The sequence below is a fragment of the Cetorhinus maximus genome, chromosome 2 (assembly GCF_964194155.1).
Source record: "Cetorhinus maximus chromosome 2, sCetMax3.hap1.1, whole genome shotgun sequence".
Lineage (NCBI taxonomy): Eukaryota > Metazoa > Chordata > Chondrichthyes > Lamniformes > Cetorhinidae > Cetorhinus > Cetorhinus maximus.
The window spans coordinates 122,355,684-122,377,414 of NC_135880.1; the positions used below are offsets into that span (position 1 = coordinate 122,355,684).

A 21,731-nucleotide genomic window follows, 5' to 3' on the forward strand; every position below is an offset into this window, starting at 1 on the left:
TCCTTTTGAACACACTCCAAATGTTTTTCTTTTGCTTTAATAACAATCTCTTTCCCCACAGATTAATTTTATTTCCTCCTCTATATGTGTACCCCTTGCTGAAGGCACAGGTTGAATTTTAACAGTTGGTACATGTTGCTTAAGAACAAGGATTCATAGTTCTAATCACGTGCTGAACTAATTTCCTTCTGGTAATATAAAAGGGAAGGGTCAGTTGTCAGACCTACTGCATTTATTGTCATGCTCAGTCTTTATTATCAAACAGCAGTCAACTCAAATCACCCCAGCATTTCGGTTTGGACATGTTCCATCATATCTTCTATGGTAAGCTAATGTCACATTAGTTTGGTAGTTAATCAGAATTCAAACTAATGTGTTGCTTCTGTTCTAAGGTGGGCTTATACATTATTTTTGACATAACTGCAATAGATGCAGCTGTTTAGTACTCAGGCGGGATGATCAAACTGCAGAGTTATTACACCAGTTTCTTCTAAAGAAGCAGTGGAACTAGGCCTTGGAAAAAAGCTTAATTATTGGATGAGGCTTACTGAGTTCAGAATTGGCTTTCTGACCAGTCCTTCAAACTAGAATACTGGGCTTTTTCTGAATTTATCTGCTGTTACGATTCCCACAGAGACCACTAACTTTTTAAAAGAGATTAATTTTCCATACGGCCATCTGAAGTAAACCGATGGGCAAGATTTCTCTTTTTAAGACTTTTACTGTAACAAACAAATGAAAATCAACTTGGATCAAACATTAATTAACAGGCAACTGATACAAACTAAAGAAAAAGTTTCATTTCACATGAATTAACTAATGCAAGCGAAATAGGTCTTATGAAATGCTTTTACTTTACACTACAATTCCAGAAGATAAGTAACACTAAAGGAACAGTCACAAAGTTACTCCCAGCTCTCCAGCAAATGTTCACCTCTCCCAGCCACACAGTTGAAACTTCCAGAGTCCTTTGACTATCATTCCACTCCGCCTGAGTTTTTTGGGTGTGATTATCACCAGCAAGACACACCTCGATGACCCCTCCAAGAACCCTATCTGTTCTGCTCCCTTTCTATTGAACAGAACCTGAACACTTAAAACCATCTTGCTTGGTCCTTAACACAGTTTTCCCTGCCTTTTCATAGCAAAAGTCTTTTCCCTCTACATCACAGCAGCAGCTTTTCCTTTATTGTGTGAGAAACTGTGAAACGGTGCTTAAAAACTACCACCCGGTACTTCAGTGGATTTCTAGTTGAGTTTCTCTCCCATTCCCATTGCAACCTGGGGCACCATTTTCTGGTCAGTGAGTGGGGGGGAGGGGGTGCCACTCGCCAACGCGTAAAATGACACATGGTGATGTAGGGCGTGCGTCCCAGCATCACCGCGCGTCATTTAGATTGTCAGTTCAGCGGGTGCACAGCCGAGCCGACTGCATGCCCGCAGAACTGTCAAAGGCCTATAAGGCCACTTAAATAATCATTAACTCAATTAAATGAACTGCCCACCCAACCTTAAGGTTGGCGAGCAGGCGAAGAGCCCAGGCGGCCTTCGCATTTTTCATGAAACCACATCCATGGGCGAGATGAGGTTTCATGAAGTGTTTTAAAATTTAGTAAAAATTATTTTAAAAATTCATTGACATGTCCCAACTCATGTGACACTGTCACATGAGAGGACATGCTTTAAAAGTTTTTTTTTCCCTGATTTAAATTTTAAAACCTTAAACTGATCTCCCTGAGGTACCTCCATGCTTCAGGGAGATTTCTGTGCTCTTTCGTGCGCATGCCATTCAGGGAATCCACCCTCTCCCCCCCCCCCCCCCCCCCGCCCCGCCCGCACAGGGAGCGCTCAGAGCTTCCTGGCACGTGTCACGATGGGTGGGCCTTAATTGGCCCGCCCACGTAAAATGGCAGCGCATCCCCGATTGGGGGCACCGATCGGGTTCGCGCCCGCCCCTGCACAACCCCCTCAATGGGGGGGAAATGCTGCCCCTGAAGTTACTTGGGCACTTCTCCAAATTGAGAGGTTTACCAGGAATTATAATTAGTCATTCCTTTCTAGCATTCTTGTTTTACTTTGAGTTAAAGATACATTTTAAAACATAATTGTCTTGTAAAGTTCAGCATTCATAACACTGTTGCAGAAATCTGACCGCCCACTCCTGTTACCACAGTTCGGGTGGCAGTAAGCCTGAGGTCATCGAGGGCCCAAGGTGCACAGATGGAGGAAAATGTGGGCTGAGGCCCAAAACCAATTTTCATCTTTTCTCCTGGGGACTATTTGATCCATTTTAACTCAACCTCTGCTTTATCAGATGATGCAGTGGCAGTCCCCAGCAACGCCACCAGTATTTCTTGGCTTTACCATGAAAGGCTCCCACTTACTGGTGGGGATTCCACCAGGAAGTTGCCCAGCATCCATAATGACCCTTCAGCCAGACAAATGGGCTGGGGGTTGCTGAAAGGTTCAAGCGGTGATGAAGCCTGGCACTATCATGATAAAAGAACCCTAGCCCTAGTTAATTCACAATATTGCTGCAGATCTACACATTGTTACACATATAAGCAAACGCTGATTTGTAGAATAAGGTGAACATTCTTCACTGTGAGCTGGAGGTGCAATAATATAAAGAATATCTTATGTATGTACAAAATTATTTGTCAATTAGTCTTCTAGATTTTTTAAAAAGGGAATGATTGGAATAAATATAGAAATAAGTTTTTAAGTTCAAATCTTTCTGAACATATGATGTCTTAGATAATTAATGCGGTATTTATTAAGAAAAATTAGAAATATCGTACAATGATGTCAAGAGTTCAATAATTTTCTGTGGCTGTTGCTACCTTCAAGTACAAGCGAAAGAGTTATGACAAATCTATAAAAGACTTTTAAGAAAGGCTATTCCTTTTTCTGCACCATTTGTAAAATCTTGTTTTTCATTATTATCCAGCAATTTCATGAAGAGCTAGCATTGCAGATGGTCGTGAGTACGGGAATGGTGAGGGAAAATGTCTTCAAGTATGCCTGGTTCTTCTTTGAGCTTTTGGTAGGTCCACTTCAATTTCCCAGAAACCAATCGGTGTCATTGTAAACTATTTCACACGGAGGTATTTTGAAAATGCAAGGTCATGTCAATTCCTCATTCCGAACCTGTAGCTCTCTTTTTGTTTTCCCTCTCACTATCCAGTCATCCTTCCCTACCAATTTGATTTACACCAATTGTTTTCTTGTCTTTCCTGTTTTTTTCTCCTATAATCCTTTTCCACGATACATGTCCCCCATCCCTACATCTTGTTCACTGTAGCTTTTCTGTTTCATCTGAATCTGTATCAATGAAGTGTGCCTTTTTCTTAAATCTTGCAATGGAATTGTGCATGAGGCCACGTTCATCATCTTTCTATCATCTGTTATCCATAATATGTCTTTCACAAGTCCTGTGGTGATGGGTGAGTGATGTAGCAGCAGGTCTGGATTCACTGGGAGTTGTGGCCATGAATCTGCACAGAACCTGCACACTGGCAGCTCAGGCCACAGGGTTGGTTTTCACAGGACGGAAGCAGAAATGAAACTTGGCAGCCCCCTGAGTAACTGAGAAACCCTTTTTAAGGACACACTGCTCACCCCCCTAGTATGAGGGAGGGGCTAGAAAAGGTGCCCTAAGCATTGTCTACTTCACTTCCCTGGCCAGCAGGCCGCAGCTGGCAGAAATCCCATTCACACGCTTTCAAAAAAGAAAGTAAAGTTGACACCGGTCACCATTGGTGCATGGAATATGCACACCGTCATGGCAACACCACAGCCGACAGACCTGAGAGGAGAACTGCTCTTGTTGATAGAGAGCTGGCTAGATACAGCATCCTGATCAGTGCCTTCAGTGAGATTAGCCTTCCTGAGGAGGGTTAGCTCAAGGAAATCAGTGCAGCTTACAAATTCTTTTGGAGTGGCCATGGAAAAGAAGAATGGCACAAAGCTGGCATAAGCTTTGCTGTCATGAGATATCTTGTCAATAAGCTGAATTGCCTCCCCAATGATCATTTGATTGTGCTTAAACTCCCCTGCATATAATGATATGCATTATAATGTATTACAATGAGGTTCCCGATGCGCAATGGTGGGAAACGTGGCCTGCCATTGGTGGGCTGAGCGGACGATCACGAACTGGTTTCACGCCATCATGAAACCGATTTCGCCATTTTGTCCGCTCGTACCACCGAACACGCCCGACGTCGGTGGGCACAGAAAATCCCAGCCCATGTGTGGGAAGGGGGTCGTTCGAAAAAACAGGATTGGCAGTTGTAACAGCAATGGTCTCCTCTTTCTGAAGATGTGTTCTGAACATGAGTTCTTTATCATCAACACAGTCTCTCACCTCCCTAATTGAAACAAGACATCTTGGATGCACCCCCATTGTATGAATTGGCATATAATCAACTATGCATCAACAGGCAGATGTGCATGTAACAAAAGCCATGTGTGGCACTGACTGCTGTACTGACCACCGTCTCACCATTTCAAAGTTAAACATCAAGAACACTGCCCACAGAAAAAGGCCAAATTTTGGAAAGATGGACCGAGCACTTTAAGGACATTCTCACTGGCCTTCATCCATCAGTGAAGAAGCAATCAACTGTTCCATCAACAGCTCTCTTGATGACCCTCCCACGCTGTTAGAAATGACGAACGCAATCAAACTCCTGTCTATCTGCGAAGTTTTGGGAGCTGATGTCACTCCATCTGAGTTCTACTAGGCTGGAGGTCAATTCCTGGTCAAGAAACTCAATTAATTCTTTCAATCTATATGGGAGCAAGGAATCATCCTGAAAAAATAAAAAAGATGCCTCCACTGTCCAACTGCACAAGCAGAAAGGAGCCTACCAACCTTGCAACAATCATAGTGGAATCTCACTCCATCGCCCCATTACCCTGTCAAGTGGACATAAATGATCACATTGCACTATTTTGAAGAAGAGTAGGGGAGTTATCCCAAATGGACTGGCCAATATTTGTCCTTCAAGCAATATCACGTAAAAAATAGTAGTGTAATTTTTGTGTTTAATGTTTATGCTTTTTTGCAAAAGGACATTTTAGTTCAAAAGAATTGTTATATAAAACCTGACAGTAGGGTGTGCTAAGTCCCAGATGTATCGCCCTCTGGTGGAGAATAATGAATAAAGGAACCTTCTGTTTTTCACACAGGAAGCTGGGATTCAGAAGCAGAAAGCTGTGTGTGTATTCTTAATTGTTAAGAAGTGACAAAACATTTCAAGTAGTCATTTTCTCATTGTTGTTTGTAGGATCTTCCTGTCCACGTCTTTGCTATCAAGTTTCCTATGTTAAATCAGTGACTACATTACAAAAGTAATTAATTGACTGTAAATTACTTTGCGATGCCCTGAAGTGGTAAAGTGGGTTCTATAAATGCAAGTTCGTTCTTCCTTATTTCTTAGTGATTTTGCTGATTTGTGAATTCACAAATGTTCTTATAATGATTCTAGAAAACATTTTTGTTATAAATGAAAGGTTAAAAGCATGGCTCAGTACCATTGCCAGGCAGAAAAGCAGGATTCTTCCAGAAAACTACGCTTTTCAGATCGCTTCAAAGATGACATCACCACTATTGTCAATGTTGTTACTTCAGAGATTGCTACAATTCTTGTGAAACAGCAAAAGGTAGATTTTTTTAAAAATATGTGCTTTGTATAGAACTGTTTAAAGAGGCAGTATCACCAAAATAAAATAACTTGTCAGACAGTTAGCATTCTCAGTTATAGCCCTTTTTTCCACACCCCCTCCCCAACCACAGTGTGTGCAAGCTAGAGGGTGGCGGAGTTAAAATATTGGGATCAAGCAAACCAATTGTATTTCTGTCAGTTTAAATGTTTACAAACCCAAATCAGGCCAACAGTAAGGCTTCTGCAAAAGGCAGGTGGGGACCTAACTAACATTTAAAGGTTGAGGCCCGACTTCATCATCAGCATTGTTGCTTAAATTTAATTGTGAGTGAGGGGGAGATCCGAGCTGTTGGCTTCCTGGCAGCAGATCCAAAATGGGAGGTGCTGACTTCCTAAAGTAAGTAAGGAAGATTAGCATCTCTTAGCCTCCTTGTGGGCCAAGGGGAACAGGAGTGCTTCCCTCAGGCCTAATATGGAGGCTTTTGTCTCCTTCCACACCAAATCATAGCCTGGAGCCTTCTCCCCCTACTGACAGGACCCCAGGTAGGTGCTCCTGTTGATATTTAACTCTTCTGCTCACTGGGTAGGCAGTCAATCCGGTCAGCTAGGATTCTGCACAAAATTATTCAAATAAGGCCTTTCCATTGAGATGAGCAGGGCCTCCAGACCCCCAGTTCTTTGCCGGGTACGATGGTCCTCCTCAGCCCCCTTGCCTCCCCCTGAATATCGAGGTCATGTTGATTGAAAGAATTACTTAAGAAATAAATCAAAGGTGTCACAAAAACCTTTGAAACCTTAGGAGGCATTTTGTCAGGCAGTAAAGTATTGATTTTCATTTTCTTAATCTTAGGAAGCAGAACAAGCAGAAAAGATCAACATAAGCCTGGCATTTTTCCTGTATGACCTCCTCTCCCTCATGGACCGTGGCTTTGTATTTAATCTCATTAGAAACTATTGCTGCCAGGTAAACAACATGTCCTCTTACTGCATTTCTGGTGTACAAGTATTAAGACATCCAAGATAAAATATATTCTTCACACAACAATGACTCAGGCACTAAGTTGCATCTTTACAACAAATATTTAGAGACATCTGTTGAAAATGATTAAATGCCTAAATCATATGTTTCATGGAATGACACCATGAAATACTGATATACAACTGCCTAATAGGTTGATCAGAAATTGCTCTCTCGGTTATTTTGATGGTGACATTGAAAATTTATTTTAATGCTCCTGCAAAAACAATGGAGAGAGGAATTTTAGACAAACCATTAGTGCCCCATGATGTAATTTCAGGGGCTTGGTAATTTCTACAATAGGCTTTTTGCCTTTTCCATATTATATTTTTATCCCATTATTGAATTTCCTTTTTTAAAAAAAAGTTTGTTTCATTTTTGTTTCTATGCGGGCCAACTACTCCAGCCCAGGGAGCAGACGGATAACCTATTCCCAATGACCCTGTCAAAATTGGCTTGTAATCAACTTGTGGGAGATCCTGCAGAATAGCCTGCTTTCCTTCCATTCCTGCAGGGATCCACTCCTTGATGACCTGGAAAGAACTGTTTATAGATTATGACTGATGAGCCATGTCATGGCTGTATTCCATTCAAAAAAAACACAATCACAATTCACCGCCTATTAAAACTTTATTTAAATAACATGCACTGATGGATCTTGGGGCTGAAATATCCTCCGGGATGAATTGTGCCGCCAGAGGAAGGTCAGGCCAGGACTTCTGGCCATCACATTGCCCTCGGCATTACCCCAATCCACTCTCCCAGCCTTGGGGCTCATAATTGATGTAGAGTGGGCTCAAGGTGAGAGTCGACTGCTGCTGTCCAGGAAAATGAGGCAGTAATGCAGTGGGAAAGCAACCAGTTTTCCAGGCCCCACCTTTTCCCTCCCCCCGCCCCACTTTATTTATCCGTGATAGGTGATCACCAGGCAGTGGATGACTTCCCCGCTGGAACGGGTGAATGATGATTCCTTGCTGTTCTTCCAATAGTGGTCAGTTTTCCAACCCTATTTGTCCTCATTTTCTGTTGCTATGCTGCCCAGTTTTGAGTAGGAAAATTGGGAAAAATTGAGTCCTTAACCTTTGGACCAGGTAGATGCCAGGATTCAATTCTGATCAATGTTGAGTGCATGAGTTTCTGCTATGGTGTTCTTGGGGTACAAAAATTAGCTGCATCATCCTTGGAATAGAGGGGCAAGCGATCAGCCAGGATTCCAGCTCCGGATCACTTTCCAGTAATCCATGCTGACAAGTATGTACATGAATAACGTGACAGCATCACTGTCCAGTTTCACACAGAAAGAGCCACTTGGGTAAAGTCCTGGGCAGCTGCTAAAGGAAAGAAAGTGGACAAAATTCAAAAGCAAACTAAAAACAACGGACCGCTTATATGAACAGAATATTGTATTGGTTTCATTAACATTATTTTGAACCCACTCCGCTGCAGCTGTCAGTCAAACTGCAATCAATGCCCACCCTCATTTCAATGCGACTGGAGTTCCTGAGGATCCTCTGCAGCCATGAACACTATCTCAGCCTGAATCTTTTCTTCATCACAAATCTGTCTGCACCAGCTTCCCCATGTCTCTCAATATCATCACAGGTAAAGACAATCATGCATCAAATTCAGACTATTTTGTTTTGTGAACTTTACTGTGCCTTTGCTTGGATGACATTGCATATGGTAAGTGTTTTCTGTGTAATATATTCCATTAACACAGATGGACAAACTTCAATCTTGTGCATTTATTTATCAGCTGGAGCTTTGAGATCCAGGCAATATTTTCCTCTTTCGTTGAAACCCAAAATGGAGGTGTGATTAATGACCAATATTGGAGGTGTCTCTTGCTATTGGGTTTCCTCCTGCCAAGCACTTAGCATACTGCTGGTTTTACAATTCTCAAGCCGGCCATATGGCTTGCCTAACTGGCAAAGAAGTCAATAGAGTCTAGACAACAGGATGAGAGCAAAGACCAGTGCTTGCAGGTAATGTTCATGAATCCTGGTCTACCGACCAGGACATGTGGGTGTTTGATAGCTTAATGAAAATATGCATAGGTTTCACCTTTGTCCATAAACCCACATTTTGGGTTTTGATGAAAGAGGAAAATACTGCCTGGATCTCAAAGCTACAGTTGATGAATAAATGCACAAGACTGGTGTTTGTCCATCTGTGTGAAAGGAACATAATACACAGAAGACACTTAACATACACAAGGTCTCATTACCACATGCATTTGTATAGTGCCTTTAATGTAGAAAAGTATCCCAAAGTACCACACAAAGGCATAATCAGATAAAGTGGAAACAAGCTAAAGAAGGAAAAATTCAGAGACGAGATTAAAAACTTGATGAAATTAGTAGATTTCAAGGAGGATCTTAAAAGAGGAGATGGGTGTTGGTGGGTTTGGTGGGAGGTGGGGGTGGGTGGGGAAATTCAAGGGGTAAGGCTAAGATTGCTAAAGGGATAGCTGCCAATGAAGGGGCAAAAGCAGGGGGAATGTGCTAGATGACAAAGTCAGAGGAAGGGAGAGTTCTAGAACTAGTTGTAGGGCTAGAGGAGTGTACAGATATAGCCCCACAAAAATAATCTGGATTACTAACACCGTAGACTACCCCTACCATGATTTTCTTTTATTAATTGATGTGATGTGGGCTTCGCTGGCTAGGTCAGCACTTATTGCCCATCCCTAATTGCCCTTGAGAAGGTGGTGGCAAGCTACCTCCTTGAACCACTGCAATCCAAGTGGTGTAGGTACACCCATGGTGCTGTTAGCAAGGGAGTTCCAGGATTTTGACCTAGCAACATTGGAGGAATGATGATATAGTTCCAAGTCAGGATGGTGAGTGAGAGGCTTGGAGGGGAACTTCCAGGTGATTTGTATAGTGCCTTTAATTTAGAAAAGTGTCCCAAAGTGCCATACAGAGGCACAGTCAGATAAAATGGATGCCAAGCTAAAGAAGGAAAAATTCAGAGATGAATGTGTCTGTAGCCCTTGTGCTTCTAGATGGTAGTGGTTGTGGATTTGGATGTTGCTGTCTAAGGAGGTTTGGTGAGTTCCTGCAGTGCATCTTGTAGATGGTACACACTGCTGATACTGTACGTCGATCGTGGAGGGAGTGAATGTTTGTGGATGGGGTGCCAATCAAGTGGGCTGCTTTGTCCTGGATGGTGTCAAGCTTCTTGAGTGTTGTTGGAGCTGCACTCATCCAGACAAATGGAGAGTATTCCATCACACTCCTGACCTGTGCCTTATAGATGGTCGATAGGCTTTGGGGAGTCAGGAGGTGAGTTATTTGCCGCAGGATTCTAAGCCTCTGACCTGCTCTTGTAGCCAGAGTATTTATATGGCCAGTCCAGTTCAGTTTCTGGTCAATAGTAACCCCCAGGATGTTGACAGTGGGGGATTCAGCGATGGTAATGCCATTGAATGTCAAGGGACGATGGTTAGAGTCTGTCATGTTGGAATTGGTCATAACCTGGCAGTTGTTTGGTGCATCCGTTACTTGCCACTTGTCAGCCCAAGCCTGGATATTATCCAGGTCTTGCTGCATTTGGACATGGATTGCGAATCCTCCCCAGGTTTTACTTTGCGGGTGGGCTGATATTCCGCAGGTCTGAATCCAGTGACCTGCATCAGGATGTCTGTTTGGGGCTGACAGCTTGCTGGTTCCATTTAACTGACGACTATGCCTCAAAATGGCTCTGGCCCTTGGCCTCAGGTAATGGTGGTCTGCAGGTACATTTTACCAGTTAGTCATTGAAAAGTTATTATCGACCTCACCTACTTTGTGATAAACAGTACAGCGTCCAGCTCTGGTCGTAATGTTATATAAAGGACATAGAGGCACTGAAGAGAAAATTTACAAGTATGATCTCAGAAATGCTTGTCTCACTTGAAAGTACAAAGCTGAAAGGTGACCTAATAGAGGGCTTGAAAATTATGAAAGGTTTTGTGAGAGTGGATACAGAGAGAATGTTGCCTCTTGTGGGGAAGAGTATATCTAAAATCCAACAATATAAGATAGCCATCAAGAAATCCAACAGGAAATTCTGAAGAAACTTCTTCACCCAAAAATGGTAAGAATGTGGAACTCACTTCTACAGGGAGAGGTTAAAACAAATAGTATAAATCCATTTAAGGTGGAACTAGACAAGCATATGAGGGAAAAGGGAATAGATTGTTACAATTATAGAGTTAGATGAAGAAAAATGGGAGGAGGCTCGAGTGGAGCATAAACACTGGCATGGACTGGTTGGGACGAATGGCCTGTTTCTGTGCCATATATCCTGTGTGATCCTATGTAAATTTATGGCTGTTATTAATTTTGTTTTCCTATCATTTATTGACGGAACAACATGTAAAATGTGGCTAGTTGTTCTTTGTCTAGTTATGTGAACTTAGTACATCCTGCAGTAAATACTAGCCTTGCAGGTCATTTTTATATTGCATATTGTTTGTGATTGTTTCTTTTATGTGACATTAATTGGCTTTTCTTCAGACATGGAAAGTAAATTAAACTTTGATTTTAGATGAGATTGTTTTTCTCAATTTGTATGTTAATATCTTTGATTATTTCATTTTTATTGAACAGAACTCTAGTTCATCTTCAAGTGTTCAAGACCAAAAAATTGCCAACATGTTTGAGCTTTCAGCTGACTACCGTCAGCAGCACTTTCTGACTGGGCTTCTCTTCACTGAACTTGCAGCGGCCCTGGATGCTGAAGTAGATGGGTATGGCTTTTAAGCTCTGTTTCCATTGTGTAGCAGGGATTTCTGCATTTCAGTGAAACAAATGAGTTCTATGTAACAGACTCACATGATGCCCAAGGTGTGATGAGTAGAATTTATTGGTGCTCTAACACAATTTGCCACAGAATTGTATTAACTCCAGTTCATTCCAACAATGAGTCCTCAATTGGGGTACAAATTACAAGTTAGGTGCTTCTCAGCAGCAGGGAAGAGGAATTGAAGGAGCCACCCTGTGGGATCTGCACCCTTCCAAATGATCAACCGAAGATCAACATTGACAAAGGCTTGGGTGCAGGTAAAGAACAGTGGGTGGCAAAGGGAGACTTAAAGAAAGCAGAATACATAACTAGAAATGTTGGGGAACACAGGGTTTAGTGAGAGGGAGGAACTGAAATAAATCAGTATTAGTAGGGAAATGGTGTTGGAGAAATTGATGGGATTGAAGGCCGATAAATCCCAGGGCCTGATAATCTACATCCCAGAGTACTTAAGGAAGTGGTCATAGAAATAGTGGATGCATTGTTGGTCATCTTCCGAGATTCTATAGACTCTGGAACAGTTCCTACAGATTGGAGGGTAGCTAATGTAACCCCACTATTTAAAAAGGTAAGTACAAAGAAAACAGGGAATTATAGACCAGTCAGCCTGACATCAGTAGTGGAGAAAATTCTAGAGTCCATTATAAAAGATTTAATAACTCAGCATTTGGAAAACAGTGGCAGAATCGGACAGAGTCAGCATGGATTTACTGAAAAGGAAATCATGCTTCACAAATCTACTAGAATTTTTCAAGGATTTAACTAGTAAAGTTGATGAGGGAGAGACAGTGGATGTGGTTTATTTGGACTTTCAGAAGGCATTCGACAAAGTCCCACATAAGAGATTGGCATGTAAAATTAAAGTGCATGGGATTGGGGGTAGTGTATTGAGATGGATAGAAAACTGGTTGGCAGACAGGAAACAAAGAGTAAGAATAAGTGGGTCTTTTTCCGAATGGCAGGCAGTGACTAGTGGGGTACCGCAGGGATCGGTGCTGGAACCTCAGCTATTCACAGTATATATTAATGAGGGAACTAAATGTAATATCTCCAAATTTGCAGATGACACTAAGCTGGGTGGGAGGGTGAGCTGTGAGGAGGATGCAGAGATGCTTCAGTGTGATTTGGACAAGCTGAGTCAGTGGGCAAATGCATGGCAGATGCAGTATAATGTGGATAAATGTGAGGTTATCCACTTTGGTAGCAAAAACAGGAAGGCAGATTATTATCTGAATGGCTATAAACTGAGAAAGGGGAATGTGCAATGAGACCTGGGTGTCCTCGTACACCAGTCGCTGAAGGTAAGCATGCAGGTGCACCAAGTGGTAAAGAAGGCAAATGGTATGTTGGCCTTCATAGTGAGAGGATTCGAGTACAGGATCAGGGATGTCTTGCTGCAATTATACAGGGCCTTAGTGAGACCACACCTGGAATATTATGTGCAGCTTCGGTCTCCTTATCTGAGGACTGATTCCTGGGATGGCGGGACTGACATATGAGGAGAGATTGAGTCGGTTATGATTATATTCGCTGGAGTTCAGAAGAATGAGGGGGGATCTCATAGAAACCTATAAAATTCTAACAGGACTAGACAGGGTAGATGCAGGAAGGATGTTGGTGAGGGAATCCAGAACCAGGAGTCACAGTCTGAGGATATGGGGTAGACCATTTAGGGCTGAGATGAAGAGAAATTTCTTCACCCAGAGAATGGTGAGCCTGGGGAATTCACTACCACAGAACATAGTTGAGGCCAAAGCATTGCATGTTTTCAAGAAGGAGTTAGATATAGCTCTTGGGGTGAAAGGGATCAAAGGATATGGGGAGAAAGCGGGAGCAAGCTATTGAGTTGGATGATCAGCCATGATCATAATGAATGGTGGAGCAGGCTCGAAGGGCTGAATGGCCTACTCCTGCTCCTAGTTTCTATGTTTCCATGTAGAATACGATTCAAATTAATGTATTACTGGGGGAAGTAGACAGAAAAAATGTGACCAAGAAAGTAATGCTGGATTTCAGAGACCAGTCTGGGACCTAGGTGTCCTTGTTCATAAGTCACTGAAAGCTAACATGTAGGTGCAGCAAGCAATTAGGAAAGTAAATGTTGTGTGGGTCTTTATTGCAAGAGGGTTTGAGTACAGGAGTAAAGAAGTTTTGCTGCAATTGTATAGAATCTTGTTGAGACCATACTTGGAGTATTGTGTAAAGTTTTGGCCTCCTTACCTAAGGAAAGATGTACTTGCACCAGATGGAGTGCAACAGACGTTCACCAGGCTGATCCCTGAGATGGCTGGATTGTCCTATGAGGAAAGATTGAGCAGACTGGGCCTATATTCTTAGAGTTAGAAGAATGAGAGGTGATCTCATTGAAGCGTACAAAAGTCTTACAGGGCTCGACAGGGTAGATGCAGGAAGGATGTTTCCCCTGGCAAGGGGCGGTCTAGAACCAGGGAACAGAGTCTGAGAATAAGACATAGCCATTTAGGACTGAGGTGAGAAGGAATTTCTTCACTCAGAGGGTGGTGAATCTTTGGAATTCTCTTCGGCAGAGGGCTGTGGAGGTTCAGTCATTGAGCATTTTCACGACAGATATCGATAGATTCCTAGATAGAAAAGATATCAAGGGATATGGGGATAGTGCGGGGAAAATGGCATGGACTGCAACAGTTCAAGAAGGCAGAGCACCACCACTTTTTCAAGGGCAATTAGCGATGGGCAATAAATGCTGGCCTAGCCAGCGATGCCCACATCCCATGAATGAATTTAAAAAAGGCAAAAGATAAGCCATGATCTAGTTGAAGATATACCTATAGTTTGCCTGTCGGGTGAATTTACTAAGAAGAGTATTGATGAGTTTATTCCAATGATTGCAGGCCTGCAACATGAAGTGAGAAGTGTTGTGGCCACAGAATTACAGTTTAGGAAGCAAAATGTCAGCTGAGCACATGCTGGAATGGAGTTCTGAAGAAGAGTCATATTGGACTCGAGACATAACTCTGTTTCTCTCTCCACAGATGCTGCCAGACTTGCTGAGTTTTCCCAGCGTTTTCTGTTTTTATTTCAGATTTCCAGCATCTGTGGTATTTTCCTTTTATTATGATGTTGGAATGTATTTACAATCAGTAGATAAGTCTTTGGTACAGCTGTAAGAGTTAATGCTGAGGCAAGGCTCATCAAAGGAGAAACCGTTATGAATATAGATACATGTAGTTTTGTTTTACATTTGACTGTTTATTAAGAACTATATTTAGACAGAAAAATCCAATATAAGCCTGAAAAGTCCTAACCAAATCAGGCTTAAATGTCTTCAGATACCAGCAGTTATTAATTACATCAGTCCCATGAATCTATTCATGGTTGGGCACCAGATTGCTTGTGCCCAATATGTTTAGAGATATGGTTAGTTGAAAGGAATATTTATTATCAATAATCTATAAACCTGCCAGCAACTTTTCACAAAATTGTAATAGTTCCATGGAATTGAGATGCCAAGTACTCATGGGGCTGAAGAGGAACACTAACTCTGTGCAAAACTTTACAGAATATCTCACTTTGTTCATTTTTGTATCATCTTTGTGTGTATCACTGTCAAAAGATTATAATGCATCTAATATCAGCTGAAGTATTTGTCCAGTCCAAACGGTGCTTTCAGTTAACACTTTAAAGTAGGAAAACTCGAAGAAGGGAAATGTTTCATTGTTCTTTATAGTTGAGTTAACTACAGAAGCAACTTGGAACAGAAAGGATTGACCATCTGATATCTGCTTACTCCTGCAGGTTGGCGAAGGTACAAAAGAAGGCTGTCAGTGCCATACTCGGTCTACTGTGTTCACATGATCTGGACTCCCGCTATTCAAAACCAGAGATTAAAACAAAAGTAGCTGCCTTATATCTCCCTCTGATAGGGATTATTCTGGATATACTGCCACAGCTCTACGACTTCACAGGTACAAGCTTTTCATATGGTTCATATCTGTTAGAGTGAGAGTCTAGTGGTATCAGGCATAACTATGTTAGATTTTGGCAATTACTACTAGATAATTAATGATCACAGAAGAAATTCATGGACCCTTTGCTCTCAACAGCGAGGTACACTCAGTAGCACAGATTGGGGAAGTGGGGCTACTTTATTGTAAGTCTGTCTATGATAGTATAGTATCTATATAGTACCTTTGAGCATAGCCTCCCAGTGATATATGGAATCTTACGTTTCACCAAAAATGCGACAAAAATGTAAACAAAAAAAAACACTTGTGATGAGCCGAAGGAAATAGAGGAGAACAGGGAGTCCTTCCACATTGCTTTCCAGTTATATATCCTCTTAATATTTCTCTCCAGTGATTTTTTTTTTTAATTTGTTCATGGGATGTGGGCGTCACTGGCTAGGCCAGCATTTATTGCCCTTGTTCTGAGGCTGTGGGTCTGGAGTCACATGTAGGCCAGACTAGGTAAGGACACCAGATTCCCTTCCCTAAAGGAAGGACATTCGTGAACCTGATGGGTTTTTGGAAAGTCATGGCACAACAGTTTGGTTTCATGGTCATCATCAGACTTTTAATCCCAGATTTTTATTGAATTCAAATTTCACCATCTGCCATGGAGGGATTCGAACTCAGGTCTCTGGAATACCAGTCCAGTTACATTACCACTATGCCACCACCTCCCTCAATTGATATTGAGGTAAGGTTTTGTTGATGTTAGCTTTAGTACTTAAGTCTTTCAGATGAGACATTAAACTTAGGCCATGTCTGCCCTGTCAGGTAGACGTAAATAGCCCATGGTACAATTTCGAAGAAGACGGGTGTGATTCCCTGGTGAGCTGGTCAATATTTATCCCTCAATCAACATCAAAAACAGATTATTTGGTCATTATCGCATTGCTGTTGTAGGAACTTGCCATGTGCAAACTGGCAACCATGTTTCCTACATGATGTCCGTGACATTAGAAATAATTAATTGTCAATGAAGCACTTTGGGCTTTGAGTTGTCCTTTGGTCATGAATGGCGCTATAAGAATGCAAGGCTTTTTTTTTCTCTAAATAATTATCCTTGTGTAGCCCTTGACAATGAGTGCCAGCAGCTGCTGGATACTCAAGGTAATCAGTGAAATCCAAGCCTGTCTTCAACTGCTATCCATATCACCAGCCTATTCAGACCTTGCTGTAAAATTTGAAAAGGGTCCAACTAGACTGGCTAGGTCACCAGTGCGAATCTTACATACGCAGTTAGCAATTGTTGCACAATCTGCTGCAGAGTATTCATAGGGCAAAGTCAGTAACCAAACGAACAAGCTTGTATTGCAAAAACATTGAACAAAGGAGCTCTGTAATATAGCTGCAGTGTCAATTATCATTTCTGCTGAGTTCCGTCCAACAGGGAGGCTGGGACTTGGCTCTTGTATAGAGTCATGCAGAAACAGTATAGGGCCATGCTGAAAGGATTTTTCCCTTTGTGGTAGTGACTAGAACTAGGGGACACAGTTTAAAAATAAGGAGTCTCCAATTTAAGGCAGCGATGAGGAGAATTTTTTTCTCTTGGAGGTCTTTGGAACTCTCTTCTCCAGAGAGTGGTGGAGGCATGGTCATTGAATATTTTTAAGGCAGAAGTAGATAGATTCATGACCAACATGGGAGTCAATGATTACCAGGGGCTAGGTGGGGATGCGAAGCTGAGTCCACAATCAGGTCAGCCATGATCTTATTGAATGGCAGAGCAGGCTTGAGGGGCAGAATGGCCTACTCCTGTTCCTAATTGGTATGTTTGTCTGTAGTCATGGAATGGAATTGTTAACTTGCAAATAAAGATAATTTCTGTCAGCTTACACTTTCACAGCATTTTTCTTGCAATATCATCAATCAATAGATTATGTTTGGCAACTGAATGTCATCACTAGTACCTGCAGCTTATACTTCACCTTCACAGGGCTTCTCCCAATCTGTATTTGTTGTTTCAGATGCCCGGACAAGGAAGGTTCGTCCAGGTAGTTCAGATGGTGAGGCAGATGCCAACCCCATCAATCAGACTGTTGCCTTGATGATTGCTGGAAATCCTTTAAACACAATGCTGAGGAGTTCTGCAATATCTTTCTCATCATTGGTATGCTGAGAGTCTCTCAATTCCAATATAGATATGTTGGGGTAGACTTTCACTCTCCAACCAGCAGGTTTGAAGGCGGGGGGAGATATTAAATCCAGTGGGAAGCCTGTCTGCCATTTACCCGCCTGCCCATGCCCCCACTGTAATTTTACCAGCAGCAGGGGTGGCATCAAGCAGCCTGACCACCGGTGGGCCAATTTAGGCCCTTGAGTGGGCAGTTAATGTCCACGTAAGGGCCTCATCCCACCTTCGCCACGATTTAACCGGTTGGGCTGATGGCAGGCAGGGTGTCTGTGCCCATCGGAGGGTCCCAAAATATATTGCCCCCACCCAAGGCTCTCCTCTCCCTAGCTTCTCAAACCCCGATTTGCTGGCAGCTCTCTGAGGCGGGACTTTCTGTTCCTGAGGGACAGACGACCCATCTCAACCCAACTACTGCCATCCGGCCATTTAATTGATGTCGGCGGCAGCCCCGAGAATCAGTGGGCACCCTACCAGCTGAAGCATCAGGCAGGAGAGGTGGAGGGAGGCACGGCAACTACAGCGGCCTGTAAAATCCAGCCTGTTGTCTTAATCTGGAGGAGGTTCATAGTTGAACAGCCATAGGTTATTTTCATCACAACGATGTTGCTCATAAGGAACACAATGAGAGTTTTGTGATGCAGTGGCACATTTTGGTGCAAATTGTGTCCTACAGGATGAAATGGCACTATGTGACCAAAATGTCTTTCAGATTAATATGTTAAAATGTTTGTTTGAAGGTCTCATAACTTGACTTCATCTGGTTGAATCTTATAGGTTTGTCAGAAACTTGTTAAATTATGTAGCCGTTTAAGTGAGATGATCTGTCCATTAATTTGTATTTTTTTCATTCTTTCATGGGACGTGGGTGTTGCTGGCTAAGCCAGCATATTTTATTGCCCAACCCTAGTTGCCCTTGAGAAGGTGCCTTCTTGAACCGCTGCAGTCCATGTGTTGAAGGAACTCCCGCAGTGATGTTAGGGAGGGAGTTCCAGGATTGTGACCCAGTGGCCAGTGAAGGAATGGTCATATATTTCCAAGTCTGGGTGGTGTGTGACTTGGAGGGGAATTTGCACGTGGTGGTGTTCCCATGCATCTGCTACCCTTGTACTTCTAGGTGGTAGAAGTCACGGGTTCAGAAAATGCTGTCGAAGGAGCCTTGGTGAGTTGTTGCAGTCCATCTTGTAGATGGTACAGACTGCTGCCACTGAGTTGGTGGTAGAGGGAAGTGGATGTTGGAGGTGGTGGAAGAGTATCAAGTAGGCTGCTTTATCCTGGATGGTGTTGGGGTTCTTGAGTGTTAGTGGAGCTGCACTCATCCAGACAAGTGGAGAGTATTCCCTCATATTCCTAACTTGGGCCTTGTAGATGGAGGACAGGCTTTGGGGAGTCAGGAGTTGAGTAACTCTCTGCAGAATTCCCAGCCTCTGACCTGGTCTTGTAGTCACAGTATTTTATATGACTGGTCCAGTTCAGGATCAATGATAACCCCCAGAATGTTGATAGTGGGGGATTCAGTGAGGGCAATGCTATTGAACGTCAAGGGGAAATAGTTAGATTCTTTCTTGTTGGAGATGGTCATTGCCTGGCACTTGTATGGCACGAATGATACTAGCCGCTTATTGGCCCAAGCCTGAATGTTGTCTAGGTCTTGCTGCATATGGGCACGGACTGCTTTCGTATCTGAGGAGTCGCAAATGATGCTGAACATTGTGCAATCATCAGTGAACATCCCCACTTCTGGCCTTCTGATGGAAGGAAGGTCTTTGATGAAGCAGCTGAAGATGGTTGATCCTAGGACACTACCCTGAGGAACTCCTGCAGTGATGTCCTGGAACTGAGATGATTGACCTGTTCGAAATTTATCCCATTTAGCACAGTGATAGTGCCACACAATACATTGGAGAGTATCCTCAATGTGAAAATGGGACTTTGTCTCTACAAGGATTGTGCAGTGGTCACTCCTACCGATACTGTCGTGGACAGATGCATCTCCAACAGGTAGATCAGTGAGGACAAGGTCAAGTAGGCTTGTCCCTCTTGTTGGTTCCCTCACCATCTGCTGCAGGCCCAGTTTAGCAGCTATGTGCTTTAGGACTTGGCCAACTCGGTCAGTAACGGTGCTACCAAGCCACTCTTGGTGATGGATGTTGAAGTCCCCCACCCAGAGTACATTATGTGCTCTTGCCATCCTCAATGCTTCCTCCAAGTGGTGTTCAACATGGAGGAGCACTGATTCATCAGCTGAGGGAGGGCGGTAGATGGTATTCAGCAGGAGGTTTCCTTGCCTATGTTTGACCTGATGCCTTGAGACTTCATGGGGTCTGGAGTCGATGTTGAGAACTCCCAGGGCAACTCCCTCACAACTGTATACCACTGTGCTGCCACCTCTGGTGAGTCTGTCTTGTCAGTGGGACAGGACATACACAGGGATAGTAATGGTGGTGTCTGGTACATTGTCTGCAAGGTATGATTCCATGAGGATGACTATTGTCAGGCTATTGCTTGACTGGCCTATGGGACAGCACTCCTAATTTTGGCTCAAGCTCCCAGATGTTAGTAAGGAAGGCTTTGCAGGGTTGACAGGGATGAGTTTGCTGTTGTAATTTCCAGCGCCTGGTTAGATGCCGAGTGGTCCGTCCAGTTTCATTCCTTTTATATATTATAGTATTTAGTATCTTCCTCTTTCATTGGGCTGAAACTGTCTGACTTGGTGAGATGCTTGCTGCACAGCACTATGCTGTGATTATAATATCTGACAGCAGTCAGGAAAGAGGGTATTGATGTGTTATAAGCCCACACATTCATTTTATTGTCCATTTTTGTCAAGTGTTTCTTCTATTTTTCCTCTTCCACTTTCATTTTGGTGTTTCCTCCTCCACCTGACTCCTCTGAAGCAATACACCTTTTATGGTCCATACCTAACTTCCATATAAGACTCTGCCAAAATCTTAAAACATGCTCATGAATTGCTCAGCTGTCTGGCTGGGTGACTCTTCCTTCATTCAAATGAGGTCATTAGCTAATTATTGCACAGTGTTAGCTCGATTCACATTCCTCAGATAATGAAGCAGTTCGTGCCCACAGGCAACAAGACGTTGACAACATCTAGGCATGGGCTGATGTCTAGTGCAAAAGTTACGTGCCTCTTAAGTGCCAGGCAGTGACCATCTCCAACAAGAGAGAATCTAACCATCTCTCATTGACATTGCATGGCATTATCATTGCCAAATCTTCCACAATAAACATCCTGGGAGTTACCGTTGAGCAGAAGCTTAATTGGACCAGCCACATAAATGTTGTATCTACTAGAGCAGGTCAGAGATTGAGAATTCTATGGCAAGCAGCTCATCTTTTGACTCCCCAAAGGTTCCTCACCACTTACAAGTCACAAATCAGGAATGCAATGGAACACATCCAATTGCCTACATCTACAATAACACTCAAGATGCTCGACACCATCCAATACAAAGCAGTCCACGTGATCAGTAGTTCATCCATTACCTTAAACACCCAGTCCTTCAGCCACTGATGCAATGTGGCTACAGTGTACACTATCTGCAGCATGCACTGCCACAACTTGCCTAAGCCTCTTTGACAGCACTGCCCAAACCACTACCTCTACTACCTAGCAGGACAAGAGCAACAGGTGAATGGGGGCATCATCACCTTCAAGTTATGCATCATCACTGGGTCAAAATAGTGGAATGCCCTACCTAACCCTCTGTAGGAGTTTCTTCACAACATGGGTTGCAATGGTTCAAGAAGGAGTCTTACCAGCACCTTCTAGGGGTGTGGAATAAATGTTAGCCATACTATCAATGCCCTTATGCAGAAATTTTTTTAATCCTTCTGAGGGAAATGCCATGTCCCCCCTTGGCAACTTTTCATGATAGCATGGCTGAGATTGTTAATAAACCATTTGGAAAGTCATGGCACAACGGTCACCCTACCATTCTAATGTGCTTTCCTTCCTTTCAATCTAATTTATTGATTTATTAGTGGAAACCAAAGAGCACAGTGGCTCTTTACTACTCCAAATTAAATTCACATTCCTCGATGAACTATTTTTAGGGAACTAATTGACTGCATTAAAATAATACCCACAAGAATTTGTTGCATTTTAAACAGTGTGA

General features: G+C 42.8%; 1 protein-coding gene across 6 annotated transcripts in view; it reads left to right on the top strand.

Annotated features, from left to right (window-relative positions):
• Positions 1-21,731, top strand: part of dock8 (dedicator of cytokinesis 8) — a 320,640-nt gene that overhangs the window by 242,894 nt on the left and 56,015 nt on the right. For all 6 annotated transcript variants that reach the window (XM_078569065.1, XM_078569081.1, XM_078569074.1 and 3 more), the window contains 7 exons: positions 2,951-3,046; positions 5,521-5,670; positions 6,523-6,636; positions 8,137-8,292; positions 11,286-11,425; positions 15,256-15,425; positions 17,432-17,574. In XM_078569065.1, the coding sequence (XP_078425191.1) occupies positions 2,951-3,046; positions 5,521-5,670; positions 6,523-6,636; positions 8,137-8,292; positions 11,286-11,425; positions 15,256-15,425; positions 17,432-17,574 (969 nt within the window). The remainder of the gene's footprint in view (positions 1-2,950; positions 3,047-5,520; positions 5,671-6,522; positions 6,637-8,136; positions 8,293-11,285; positions 11,426-15,255; positions 15,426-17,431; positions 17,575-21,731) is intronic.